Raw genomic sequence first — 14,733 nt, 5'->3', positions numbered from 1 at the left:
TTTTCTAATAATCTGGGCTGTGAAATGAAAGAGTTTCACTGTACTGTTTATGTATTTGTGACAGTACTCTTAATTTCTATCAAATTAGCTTTTGAGTTAGCGCAATCCATGTTTATCTTCAAACAGAAGGGGTTTTTTTTTTTTTTTTTTTTTTTGCACTTTGCAAATAAAATAACATTCCTTTACTCCAGCTTAGCGGAGACAGTTCGCCAGTATAAGCGGATTTCACTGTATCATCAGGATTTTCACCATCCAGAAACGCCCCAGTCAGCACTTACTCTTCCGCCAAGCATGCTTACCCATTCCATTTGCTATTTCAATGATCTGTTTCTGAAATGAGGAACTTAAAGTTCCGACTTCTTCTTTCGCTACTTTGTGTTCCATCTTATTTTCATGAAAGTAATTGGTGTAAACAGACCCTGAATTATTTGTAATGCATCCCAGATACGCTGTTTACTTTTACTTGAGATTGGTGTACTAAGAAATACTGAGTAAGACTGAGTTTCTTTGTTTTTCCCTCCATGCCCCATCTAGAAAATCACACAAATCAGGAGTTAAATGAAACATCAACTTTTACCGTTTGCCCAGATTGTTGCCGTGCCTAGCTCCGGTCTTCTGGGACCGTATTCGGAGCGGAGTTACATGTGGCGTTAATAATGAAAAACACAAGCTGGATTTCAAGAGTGTCCAGATATCGGAACGTGTGTTAAGTTATTACGAAATGGAGAAATGAACTCTGTTGTGAGGATTGTTTTTCTTCCTGCTACGTAGTCATAGAAGAGCGCATTCTTGCTGAAAATATAAACTTTAAAAACACCAAATGTTTATTTGCAGCAGCAGCAATGTCTGAGGCAGTGAAGACAGATGAGCATCCCTGACCCAATGTATCACCCGTCTTCGGGCGTGACGATGATCCGCAAATTATAGGACGTCGTCATTTCGCAGCCCGACATCTAACCTGTCGAAGCATGTACGGGTAAGACTACAGGTTAACTAGCTGAGTGAGCTCGACTAGCGCTAGCCAGTCAATGTTTTACAATAGGAAAGAAAACGTCGATGAAATATATCTATATAAAAGTGCTGCTACAGCCTGTAGTTAACGCTCAGGATAATGTGTAAGGGGCGTCTTTACTAGATAGCTAGCAACATGTATGAATTCATAGGAGTTAGCTAACATACATACTGTTAGCAGTACCTGAATCTCCAACAGCATTTGAATAAGTTTGGCTACTTTTCTTTATATACACTGGCGATAATGGAGGTGGTGTTCTCACACACACACACACACACACACACACACACACACACACACACACACACAGAGAGAGAGTCTGTAATTATACTTCATTCCACTTTTCTCACATAAATGGAAGAAAGCCTCAGGAGAACAAAGCCATTATCAGCTAAATTAATTCTTGCCAGTAAGAGACACACCACTGATGGGGAAGTTGATAAACAAGTGAGTCTTTAGGGGCGTAGAGACATATTAAACTGGAAGGTCTGTTCACACAACGAGAGACTCCCATGTATTATATCTGTGTATGTATAGGCAGGACAGTGCGGTCAGGTGTATTTGAAGATTACTTATTTTATAAACCTCTCTCCTCTTTGCTAAACGTCCCATGATGCAAGGCTCACGTGCCTCCATAAGCGTCTCTTGTAAATATTTGAAACAGGGCTGAGAAACAGGACCTCCCAATATGAATTATGCATTTTTTAAGATGGACTTTCCATCCATTTTCAGTGGAACGTTCATAAAAGGTGTTTCATTTCCTATACACCAATTAACGTTATTAATATAGTCAGACTGGTTCATGGTTCATCGTGCTTCTATATAACGTCTGGCGTACATCGAAAATGCCTAAAAGGTGTCGTACTTATAATTGTACAGATCACACGGTGATTTCATTTAGCATATTTTCGGATAGTAAACCTATAACATATAAAAAAAAAATAAAAAAAAAACACAATATGAGAAAGATTAACTGGTACTTCATGCATCACAGTTCAATAAATTCCCAGACATGATGCTCTTAAAATCCAGTAAACTAAAACGCACATCAATCTGCACTCAGCATTTTTATGAATTTGTAAAGAAATGCCTCCTTGGAACCAGCGTTGTAGCTAAGAATCCTGGGCTTCATTAATCTATATTGCTCCGAGTCGCACATCCATTTAAAAATCAATCATTTACGAACAATAAAACACTATGAATGCGGATGATTTATATTTATTTTGTTTCACAACAGCTACAGATATTATCGTCCTCGGTGTAATGCTGTTTTAAATTGTCTCGTGATAATAGAGCACATAACGCAATAGTTTTTCGACTGAGAAAGTAATTCAGCAAGAGACTGTTGCATGTATTCCTTTTCAAAAAACAAACAAAAAAAAAAAAAACAAGTAATCGGGGAGGAGCTTCGAAAAATGCTATTCGTGTATGTAAAATTTCAACAAAAGCAAACACATTATTCACCGCATAAGATTACGTTTTAATCCTTGATTAATAAAACCAAACTTAACCATTTTTCTCATGAGATTATCATCCTAACGTGTAGTCTTTGTTGTGTCCATCATTCCAGAAAGAATTCACCAAAAACAGGTGTTCAACCGTATGTACATCGTCCTTACATCTAGCGATTAGATTAACTTTACGTTATATTAGGACAAACCAAGATGGCCGACTTCTTGCGGTTAGAAAAACTCAAAATAGCCTAACTATAGATACAAATACACTTTTTTAAAAAATAAAACGTTCTTCAGTGGTTCTTTACAGCAACATTCTTCTGGTCGAGAAGCATTTTTCATTGGGTTATAGGCTTTTTGGAGATTAAAGAAGTTCTGTATGGTTAATTATAGGCTCTTCAAGGTATCGTATCATCTCTTAACAGGTTAGAGTGAACCCTAGAGTGAGGTTCTTTGTGGGTCTGGAAAAGGTTGTCCTGGCATCATTCTTAAAAACCTTCCTATGTTTCTTAAGGGTTTTTTTTTAATTATTATTATTATTTAGAGAACTTATGATAACATGCTTCCTTGTGGCACTGCTACTGTATGAAGAACCATTTCTGGGTTCTTTAAAGCACCAGTGAATAGATGGCTCTCTAAAGAACTAGAGTAAAAGATTCTTTGTGCAACTTAAAATGGTTCTCCTCTGGCATCAGGCTGAAAAACTCTTTCTGGTTCTAACTGGAACCAAAATGTTAGAACATGTTAGCGGTGGGAAGGGTGGGGGGAGGGGATTTTTATTTTGTACATCAACAAACAGACTTCATGTAGAAACCATAATGACCTTTCTTTGACTTTCACACTACCCGTCGTTACCCAGATGAGGACGGGTTCCCGTCTGAGTCCGGTTCCTCTCAAGGTTTCTTCCTCATATCACCTCAGGGAGTTTTCCCTCACCACCGTCGCTCAATAGGGATAAATTCACACACTTAAAATCTCTATCCCGTGTTTTCATGTTTCTGTAAAGCTACTTTGAGACAACGTCCGTCGTTAAAAGCGCTATACAGATCAAATCGAATTGAATGAATTTAAAATACACAGTACGGAATTCATATCCAGATCTTTTCATTCAACTTGCAAGTTCCATAGTTATTATTTTCTGTGCTAAAAGAAAGCACGGTTCATGTATTCAAATCGATCGTTGTGCAAAAAGAAACACGAACACTTAAAATGTCAGTTAGAAGAGAACTTCTGCTTTTGCTTTTGAAAGGGGAAGATGTACGAGACCAAACAACACACAACAGACGGTTATTCATGCAGTTCCCCAGACTCGTGTCTGTCTCTCTCTCTCTCTCTCTCTCTCTCTCGCTCTCTCGACCTTAATATTTATCACAGTACTTTGCAGACAGACGAGTGCGTGTACGTGTGAGTGTGTATGAGAGAGATAATTATGTCTGTACAGATGGAGAAGCACCTCTCGCTCTGAAGCAAGAAGTTTAATGCTCATCCCGTATTTCGTTTTTGGTGTCTTTGACCCCTAGTTTGTGTGTGTGGAGGGAAAACATTTTCTCTCCTGCCCCCCGCCTCCCTCACTCACTCTCACATGCTTGAAGGAGAGTGTGTGCCAAATTACATACAGACTTTTTTGCATCAAGGGTGAAAACTTGGAAGCAAAACTTTTCCTCCTCTTGCTACGCTCAGCTGCCTAAACTCACTCACGTCTCTGGGCAGATGGAGTGAGGAGAAAGAGCGTCGAGCGCTTCTCAGAACAGCACATGGATAATGGCACGCAGGGTGAAAACTCCACTACGGAGGTCCTTCAGCGAGCATGTGAAGGACTCGACCAATAAGGCTTGGGATATATTCTGGAGAAGCGCACGTGAGAAACGTCTATCAGGTAGAGCTACATGAATGATGGTGTATACTTGATTTGATGAGGTCAGTTGCATTGTTTTTTTGTTTTTGTTTTTTTTTTCCTCTTTCCCCCCTGGTATTTGTGCATTTTATAAAGAATGAGGGTCGAGTTCTGGGTTGTTCCAGAGATGCTTAATCAGATGTTTAAGGGGAAGATGGTGACGGTTTGCTTGCAATAGTAAAAAATAAAAATCATTTGGGCTTGTTGCATAAATGTGGATGTCAGCTTCGCGGCATTAATGCTTGTCAGTGCAAATTCGGGAAGTTTATCACGGCTTCTGCCAAGTTGCGAATTAATACATCAGCAAAAAAAAAAAAGTTGGATTTTTTATTTTATTTAAAACTCATTATAGAACAAGGTGTAAAGAGGTGACACTGAGGAATAGATGAATTGGCAATGTGCATACATTTGCAAGCTTTTTGGACTATATTAACCAGACAAGGCTAATTCCTCACATAGATATTATTCACAATCTTCTGAGAATCCTCAGGAAGTGGCCCCGGGTTAGCAGGAACTTCTGAGAGAACCCGATTTCCTCCTACCATCTCTCCTCGCATGCTCGTTTCGGGTTGGTGTTTATGACGGCACTGTCCAAATATTTGTGCCCGAGATGACCCAAGATGTCATAACAAATACGGTCACACGCAGCCGAGCTCAAGATGAAGCAGCTACGGCATCTAAAACGTGCAATAACTCCAAACGGCCCACGAGACCTCTACAAAGAGCAATAAAAGCGAGGCTTTGTTGCAGAACACTAAATCTAAATCAATAAAATCAAATGAGGTACTATGGACAATGATGCAGCCGCCAGAGTGCTTTGGAGAACATGAGAGCCAATGTAAAGAGAACGTATCGCTTGGAAAAACTAAAAGAAGAAGTCGGAGTAAACATCTGGTTCTGGGAGAAAGAGGTGTGACCAAGCCTGATCTGCTTTTTGTCCATGACTATTTTGTAATCCTGACCCAAGTCTTTTGCAAGAAGGCTGATCAATTTGTGTTTCTCGCTCACATCATGTAAGTATTACCTCATTTCATGCACCAGAGCCATGTGTTTGTGTGTTTGTGTGTGTGCGCTTAAATGGTGGACTTAGCAAGAGGAAAGAAAGGGGCTGAACGCTATTATGATGCAGAGCAGGCTCTGAGTTTGGAGAGATTACTGTGAGAAACCCTTCCCAGATGTTGCAATCTCAAAAAAAAAAAAAAAAAAAAAAAAAGAAAGAAAAGAAACATACACAGCTGGGAGGGGGGTGGGTGGGGGGGGAGGCAATGGGGTCAGGTTTCACATTTTTCTTGGCTACAACAACATCAAAAAAGACCCTCTGAAAAAGTTATGATCGATTGAAAAAGCCCCTCTGAAAAAGCTATGAACCCCCCCCCCCATCCATCTCGGCCATGAATAGTTTAGAATATCTGGTTCCAAAGCGTTTTATCAGAGACGGTTGAGGATTTTGATACCTCACATCTGTGAAAGTCATCGTAGTCACGCTACGCCATCAGCGAGGCGATCGTTGCTATCACTATCAGTAAACTTAAGAATGGAGTTGAGACTTGGGGCTTGTTAAGACATTTTCCACCCGAGAATAAAAACCTTTCTGAGCTCCACGTAAACACTTCAGTTGGCGAGAATGTGATGGATCAGAACAGATGATGAACTACCAGATAGCGAAGTTTAGCATTGATTTCACAGCCATTAAGAATACACAAGAGCCAAACTTCATGAATCATCTGAAGATCTGGCTTTCAGAATGTGAACCTTGGAGATATTTGTCATTATTATTATTATTATTATTATTACTACTACTACTACTACTACTACTACCATGGCGTTCGATTCCAGTTCACTTGAGCGAGCTTTACAACATTATTGTTCGAGGATTTCTTTACGGTTTTAGACTTTCTTTTGACTTCCTTGGCCGGCATTCCATCGAATCACCATCAGTGTCCGTTTATCATCTGAACAAATGATTCCACAACACGGAATCCATTTCAGCTCTTTGAAAATAACATAAGGTGTTGATCATAAGGGGTCCAAGCACTGTATAATAAGTCTCCGATTTACAATTTATAAATGATTCATTACGAATCACATGGCTATTTATTTACAATGGGAAATACTGGGTTCTTATTGGCTTGTTGTTGGCAGCCATGTTTGTTCACCGCATCAGCCGAGGAGCTCTTTTCACAGGAAGTAGAATCCCGATTCGTTTCCACTTCACAAAAACAAACCGAAGGGAAATCGTTCAACGTATCGCCAGGAGATCGCGAGCTCGAATACCCGGGAGTCCTACAGAGTACAACCGGCTGTTCGCTATCGGTGGGAGGAGCATACTTTCTCTCCCCTGTCAATCACAGCATTACACTAGCGAATCGTGGGCATCTGTGAGCTCATGTATGCAAAAGAGTTCGAATAGCGCTTTCCTCGGAGTGCGTTACGTTGCCATGTGATGCAGCAGGAGCAGCAGTTCGAAGTGATTTGATTTACGCACCTCTGGAGAGAAAAAAAAAAAAAAAAAACACACGATATCTTGTTAGATCCTTTTTAACAATTTCAGACACCTCAGAACCTCCTAGACTGAATTTTTCTACATTGTTCCCATGCGTAGGCTTACAGTATGTATATGAGTAAATGTTCTAATTTCGAAGAATATTTTCACATGAATGTAGACCAGAGAAAACAGTGGGGTTTTTCTTATTTATTTATTTATTTATTTAAATCTAGCTCTTTCTTTTAGGTCTGCAGCAACAAGGTTAACACTATATACGCTAATGCTTTTTAGGACATACTGCATGTATACCGTTTTAAAGTGTACAATTGGTAATGGAATGAATAGAACGGAAAGAAATTTGTACAGGATTATGGGAAATTCAGGACAGCAAAAGGTACACCGTGTCCGGAAAATTTTCCAGATGAAACTCTTACAAGGCTGCATTGTTTGCAAACATTTAACTCAGACATGACTCAATGCCTTCCAGCCTCCATATTATTGCTTCAGTAGGCAGTATTCTTTAACACTGACGCATCCATGAACGTCCACGAGCATGTACTGACCAACGTAACACACTTTCAGTACAAGTCCAGTTAATTCTTTGTCGAGTAATCATAGATAGCTGTGGTATTCACCAGTCTTTGAAATTGGAGGACTTTAAAATTCTTTCTGGCTACTAAGCGATGACATCCTGCTGTGCCCAAGTGCAACTCGTACAAACCCAGAGGCTAATAGCTCATAAACACACTGACCTCTATAAGAAGCAGAAAGGTCCAACAAATTATCTTCCTGTTTATGACTTCCCTTCCTTTATATACCTCATTTCCTCCATTTTAAATCATCTCCAACAATGCTTCCTCCTCTCGACTCTCTCATTTTCACTCGGACTAAGATGATTATCCTACATAATGGCCGTGGCTAAAGGTTTTTTCATTATGCATGGATTGGTCCAGCACTTCTACAGCAGCTGTCAATCCTGCCCTGAAGATATTAAATCAATTTCTTAAATCAGCACATTTTCAGGGACACTGCACTCTAGTGCCTTTGTAAATGGTGTGCCTTGAAGACCAATGATTGAGAGCTAAGCCGGTTCAAACAGGTCTAAATCTTTTCTTTTATCTCATCGGCAATTGAGTCGGTACGACTGTGATGTTAAATGTGCCGCATAAATGTGAACGTTAAAGTTGGTTCATGTCCTGTTGACATGAACATCCTTTTATCTGTGTCTGTATAGTGCTCCAAATCTCTCTATCGCTATCTGAACTGGAAGTGGGCATGGTCTGGACAGGAAGTTTGTGGGGTTTTTTTTGTTTGTTCGTTTAATGTGAACCCTAGCCCCATCTCCCAGGAACACCGGAAAGCACTGGGAAGGAGGGGGCGGGTTTACTGAGAAAAAGAGTCATTTTCCCCCATTCACAAAATACAACAAATAGCAATTTGTAGAACGTAACACACCCCTCTGAACGTCTACAGTTCCTCAACCTCAGCTACATCATTTAAGTTCATCATCAGACTCAACCGCGGGTTCCGGTGGAACTTTCTGGCAAACTTTTTTTTAACTTAATGCGACTGGTTTAAATGGTTTTACTTTACTGCTGCAGCGAAAACGAATAGTGCGTCTACTATTTATATCTGTTCATTTTGAACAGGAAGTATCGATATATCCGGTTACATCCCTAAAAGGACGAACGAATGGAAACTGCAAACGGATCACGTTCATGTTAATGCACGCGATCTTGGCTTGTCCCGTGAACTTTATATCTGACCGGTTACTTGTGCATGAAAGTCAATACATTATTATTTTTTGGGGGATGGAGGGCCTTTTTGTCCCCAGTTTTGTTGTCAAAAATGTAACTGGATATCTAATGCTAGCTAGCTTGATTAGCCTAACATCTTTTCCACCTCAAAACTCCAGGGTCGCCAGTTTGATCCTGAAAACACTAACACACACACACACACACACACACACACAAGAACGTTTCTAAAATAGTTTTGCACATTAACTCCACAGACCAGTTCAGACATCGCTTGGTCCTTTAAGCAGAGTCACAAATGACCAACAGCACCTGCGTTCATCATCAGCACTTTCCTCCTTCTTTATGGCCGGTGAAATAGAAGTGGCTTTGCAATTCAAGAATGCTTGGACTGTGAAAATATTCATCTGCACCGCTTCACCCAAGAGTGACTCCAAGTTGTGCTGAAACCCCAGCTCTTGAAGATGTGCTCGTTGGCGAATTTCTAGGAAAAGTGAAATCCGTGTCTTTCAAGCACACTTCCTGTAGTCAGTCAAGCAGTATGCTGGTTTGCATCAACAGAAATGAAGAGAGACAGGTTTTGTCATTTTCTCAGGTCATGAGACACCCCCCCCCTCCCCTCCCCTCCCCTCCCCTCCCCCCCAATCCCTTCCCTTGTATACGAGTCTATACAGTGACTTATATACTGCTCTTGGTAAGCAGGTGTGATATTGAAGGACTGTCCCGACTCAGTGTCTTATACTTAAGCATACAGACTGTCCACCTCACAGAAACGTGGGACCGTAGATCTCTGTGTATGCTGTTACCAAGACGCAAAACTTCATTTTCTGTCCTGCAAGCAATCTAATTACTCCCATGTGTATGAAGTGAAGGTCCATAATCTTTTATATAGCTAAAGAAAAAGAAATAATGAGCTATAAAAGAAGCTCTTCTACTTACTCAATAGGCATTCCCCACGTGCCAACCGAGCACTTAAAAGGACCCAGGAGGCCTTCCTGGCAAGCTTCCATACATATTGTAATTTTTACAAACAGTCATGGGGAACTAAGGAATGTTACAGTAAAGTGAGAGGTTTTATAGAAGTTTCAGTTCATCCATTTGGTCATTTTCCTAATGGAAACCACCTTTAACCGGTTACTCAGTGGTTCAGAGTGATGTGGAAAAGCCACAAATTTGCTCTTTGCATTATAGAAAGTGTTTCTGTTGGCGTCACTTGAGACGCTTCTCCAAGCAGATGATCTGCCCAGAGTGTCGTCAAGTTGACCTCTGTGGCACGTCCCTGAGCGGAGTTCATCGTCCCGTGATCAATGGAAATGTTCATGCTCAGTGAGTAAATGTTCTTGAGGCTGATAAAGCAAAAGATGCATGAGCCAGCCATCAGGGCTGAGAGCTCAAGCAGAAACCGAAGATGATCGCAGATCTCGTAGCATCGGGTTTTCACCACTGCACCACCAAACGCGTGAGGTCTGGAACAGCCGACGAGTCCCAACTGCAATTCCAATCGATCTCAGGTTGGAATTCGTTTTTCCTTCAGCTCAGTGAACGTAGAGGGGTTTTTAGAAAGAAAGAAAAAAAAACTGTTTGTACTTCATTTATTATTATTATTATTATTATTATTACATTTTTTTGTTTTGTTTATTATTTTACAAAAAAAATTATTATTATTATTTTTAACATTTCCATTGAGAAAATGTAATAAAAAAAATATTTAACTTAGGAGAATAAAAGCATTATTCTCCATTATTATTAATAACTCAATGGTTATTATTATAATTTTTTTTTTTACTTATGCAAGTTTAAAGATTAAGTATAAAGTTCTAAAATTATATCAGCTATTGGGAAGGGAGGAGAGAAGAGAAAAGTTAAATGAATCGCATGAAAATGAATAAATAAATTAAAACGTAAAATTATATCAGCTACTTCCAATCCATTTTTAATATAAATAAATAAATACATACATAGAGTTTATCACGATATCTCAGTTGACAATTTATTACGGTATGATTATGACATCATGTGCAGCGCTCAGAAGCTTTTCAGAGGAGACCTGAACTTGGCAGAGTTTCTGCATCCTGCAGTCTTTAATTGCATTTATCATGTTACAGACATGTGGGTTGTTCTAAGGAAATACACCATGTCATGGACATTACATGTCTTATTATAGCAGACAGACCAGATCAAACCTTGTTCTACACTGAGCTCATCTGCTTCATTTGTGTGTCGATTTATTTATATACTTATATTGTTCTCTATTTTTTAGAGACCAGTGACTGAGATGGGTAATGAGCAGAATACGAAAGTAGGTCCATCAAACTGTTCTTTATCATTCGTTTTACTTGCAAGAACAACGTACGTGTGCGTGCGTGCGTGCGTGCGTGCGTGCGTGTGTGCGTGTGTGTTGTGGCGTTTGAAAGCAGCTCCGCCACGTTTGCCTGAAAACATCGTTCGTTCTCTGCAAGTTCGCGTCTACATGACTAGCGCTACAGAGTTTGCTAACGAAACAATCAGAAGTAAAATATAATGTAAATAACCGATATTTAACATTAGCTCGAGTCTGACCAGCTAAGTACGTTAGCTAATGGAAACGGTGCTAGTCTAACTTGGCGTTAGCAGAGAAAACAGGCTAACTTAGTTCAATATAATCAGCTCAAGTTAGCAAAGCATTAAATCTTACTGTACTTCAACGTGCTTTTAGACGGAGTTCATGCCGTGTATAGAGGTAAAGGAGACGCCTCATTTTATACGAGTCTTTATTGACTGGAATATTTTATCGAGGACCGCTCATCCTCAACTTCCACACTGCAGTCCGGTGGATTATCCGTCTTCAGACGCGCATGGATAGCTACAGCACATCATAATTGTGTGGCATGAGAAGAGCGGCGCAGATGATGAACCGTCACGATTCTTGATTGATGTATAGCGTACAGTCATTGGCTGGATGAAAGATGACGAGGACAAGCATTCAGCGTCAAGTAAAGTATAAACACATCCAAATAATACTCAAATATAGCAACGAAGTACATTTACTGACGAAGTTTCCACTCCTGGTTCTGTTTGTCCTTTATGAAGTTCTGAGGAACGAGAACAATGGTTCTGCCAGCCCACAGAGTTCACATTTTGTGCGTATAAATGTATTTAATTAACATTGTACGGCTGCATCGTTTACAGCTTCTCACCTAAACGCTGCTGAAATTGAAACGTCATTAAAATCCTGCGCTTTTGTTCATAACGCACTTTATTTTTCTTGACGTTTCTGGATTTCCACACTTGCCGTGCAACTCCCTTTACTTCCCTCAAATTTATTACCTCCGTCTCTCTTCTCCGCTGCCTTATCTGCACCATCATACCTCCCTCCATCTCTGTCTCTCCTCCCTTGCCCTATCGCTCTCGTGCTTATTGCATCCCTCCCGCTTCCTCCATTGATTCTCCAACTTCTCCATCTCGCAGTAGTCTTGCTCCCTCTCATCTTTCTCAATCTCTCTTTCTCTGTCTCCTTTATGGAATGCATGCATCTCCACTTCTACGATAAAAAAAAAGGCTTGGGGCCGGCGTAGTGATGGATTCTGGACAGCCCAGAAAGAGTTCCCGTTTCGGCCCGATAGTGCTGGGTAAGCAGGTCAGGAGGGTTGGCGGGAAAATAAAACAGCTGACTGGAATGTAATATGGTGGAGAAAAGCCTGAAGGGGTGTAAATCTTTCCAGAGGGGAAAGAGAGAGAGTAAGAGAGAGAGAGTAAGAGAGAGAGGGTAAGCTGTGGGTAAACAGGGAGGAAACGGTCACCTTACATATCTGATCCAATTTGTAGTTTGGGCAGGATGAATGGAGTGCCTGTGTAAACATGAAGACATCTCGGTGGAAAGATGCAAGGTAGCTGATGATATCGTGGTTAGATAGATGCATCTGTATCAAGACCCCGAAAACTCCAAAAGTATTTTTGGTTCACAATATTTTTTCATTTCCTCTCCTCGAAACTGTGGGACTTTTATTATTTTATGAAATCAGGTTTCGAGATCAGGTGTGCAGTGAAGAGGTTTACCTAGAACTGAGAACATCCTCAGCACAACCGTGTTCCTTTAGGTCCAATTAGTGTATGTAGCTTAAATGGGCTTTAAATGTACACTACATCCTTCCATCCATCCATCCATTTTGCATACCGCTTATCCTACACAGGGTCATGGGGGAGCCTGGAGCCTATCCCAGGGGACTCGGGGCACAGAGCGGGGGACAGCCTGGACGGGGCGCCGACCCATCGCAGGGCACAACTGCACACACATACACAAATTCCCACACTATGGAACGTTTGGAAAATGCCAAATCAACCTACAACACATGTCTTTGGACAGGAAGAGGAAACCGGAGGAAACCCCCATAGCACGAGAACATGCACACAGTGCAGAGGCGGGATTCGAACCCCCAACCCCGGAGGTGCGAGCCAAACGTGCACGCTACAGAACATCCTCAAGGTCCTATAAATAAAGCTTAAACCCGAAGATGAACATTTGTACCCTGAAAGGTTCAGATTTCTACGTGGGGTATTTTCTAAGTGTGTGTCGTTGTATTTGCATACATCTTAGCAAGATTGATCAATAGCAAGCACTCTTTAGACCAGGGGTGTCAAACATGTCAAACGGCACAATAAAAGCTTCTAACACGGCCCACCATAGGAGTTTAACTTAATAATAATTTAAAGCTCCAAATCGTCTTGGGGACTGGACTTGATTTTGAAAATATTGTCAAAATGTTTTGGTACTTGTGCTATTGTATACCCAGATATACGAGTTCTTCCTCCACTTCGATATTATGGGCTATTTTGTGTAGATTCTTGAGATATAATCCCAATGAAATCCATTTCATTTCCGGGTTGTAACACTACAAAAAGTTAAGGGGGTGAATACTTATGCAAACCACTGTGACCCAAGTTCAATCTGTGCATTCAGAAGAGATTTCAACAGATAAATACTGATAAAAGAACACATTAAAAGAGGAGTTCTCGATGTGTCATCACCCACTAAACTGTTTTTTTTGGCCCGAGTTGGAATGAGTTGGCGATGCAACTCATCGCGATTTTTGTGCTTTTTTTATTTTGCGGAAAACTACTTGAACTGGCGAACTCACGACTGCACGAAACGTTCTTTCACAGTGATGTTTGTTGGTAAACGAGACCTTTTAGCTGTACTCATGTTCGACGCACGTGAACCGAAGAGGGTTTTGGGGCCAAAATCTGCGGAACATCTGCGGTAATCTGCGTTTCCTCGATTTTGCGTTGATTTCTGCGAGCGCAAAATCCTGGAGGGGCCGCGATACGTCTGTACGTCCATTAATCTAAAGCCAATACTTGTGTCTATACAGTTTAACTCATTTAAAAGTAAAGAAGCCCTGCTGTGTTTACTGTTGATTCGGTGAGCAGCCATGTCGATTTGAGGTCACTTGCTGAACTCGATGTTGAGGAGACGAGCTCCCGAGTAGGACTTGCAAATTGAGGGGGAATTTCCTTTGGGTTTTCCTAGTCGGAGGTACGAGTTACGACCTTTTGTCGAACGCGGCATGAATCTAACGTGGCCTGTTATCTAACATGCTGTTCAGTTGTTCGACACCCCGATACTGATATTGATGAATTGATATTTGACGTTTTTATTTTAATAAAAATGTTCGAAGGTGATGATTAAAACAGTTCAAACCTTTGCCAACAGCTGAGAAATATAATCTAATATAATAGTCTCTAGGTTAATCAACTTTTTATTTGCCTGACATCAGAAGTAGCCATGAAATTGCACACCAACTACTCCTTCAGTTTCATAAAGAGGCCAGAGGAGTTTTTGTAATTCAAATGGTTCTCCCCATCTCTCTCTGTGTGTGTCTCATTTATAAAGAGGTCTGTTTCGGTCCTGCAATGAAACCAACAGCCTGCAACTTTTGGCCTCTCGGTAGCTTTCCGTCTCTCTTTAGACGCTCAAAAGAACGCATCCTGGCGGGACATAATGAAGTACATTAACTTTAAAGCCATGGAACGCTGGTAGCCGGACTCCTCCGTGGCCAGCACAGCTGGAAAGTCTTGCGTTTACAAACAGGAGTGACCTGGTGAAGGTGCCCGGGGCTAGCATTTTTCAGCTGTTGTCTTGGGGCTCTGATGGAGGC

At 40.9% G+C, this 14,733-nt stretch overlaps 1 protein-coding gene across 1 annotated transcript in view; it reads left to right on the top strand.

Moving 5' to 3' along the window:
* Window positions 1–3,877: 3,877 nt before the first annotated feature.
* The window catches only part of si:dkeyp-23e4.3 (rho GTPase-activating protein 7), a 46,942-nt gene continuing 36,086 nt past the window's right edge, over window positions 3,878–14,733 (top strand). Inside the window, exon 1 of the mRNA XM_053648192.1 lies at window positions 3,878–4,342. Within this exon, the coding sequence (XP_053504167.1) occupies window positions 4,228–4,342 (115 nt within the window). The 5' untranslated portion in view covers window positions 3,878–4,227. The remainder of the gene's footprint in view (window positions 4,343–14,733) is intronic.

This window comes from Ictalurus furcatus, chromosome 18 (genome assembly GCF_023375685.1).
Source record: "Ictalurus furcatus strain D&B chromosome 18, Billie_1.0, whole genome shotgun sequence".
Taxonomy (NCBI): Eukaryota; Metazoa; Chordata; class Actinopteri; order Siluriformes; family Ictaluridae; genus Ictalurus; species Ictalurus furcatus.
This window is presented reverse-complemented; position numbering and strand designations above follow the sequence as displayed.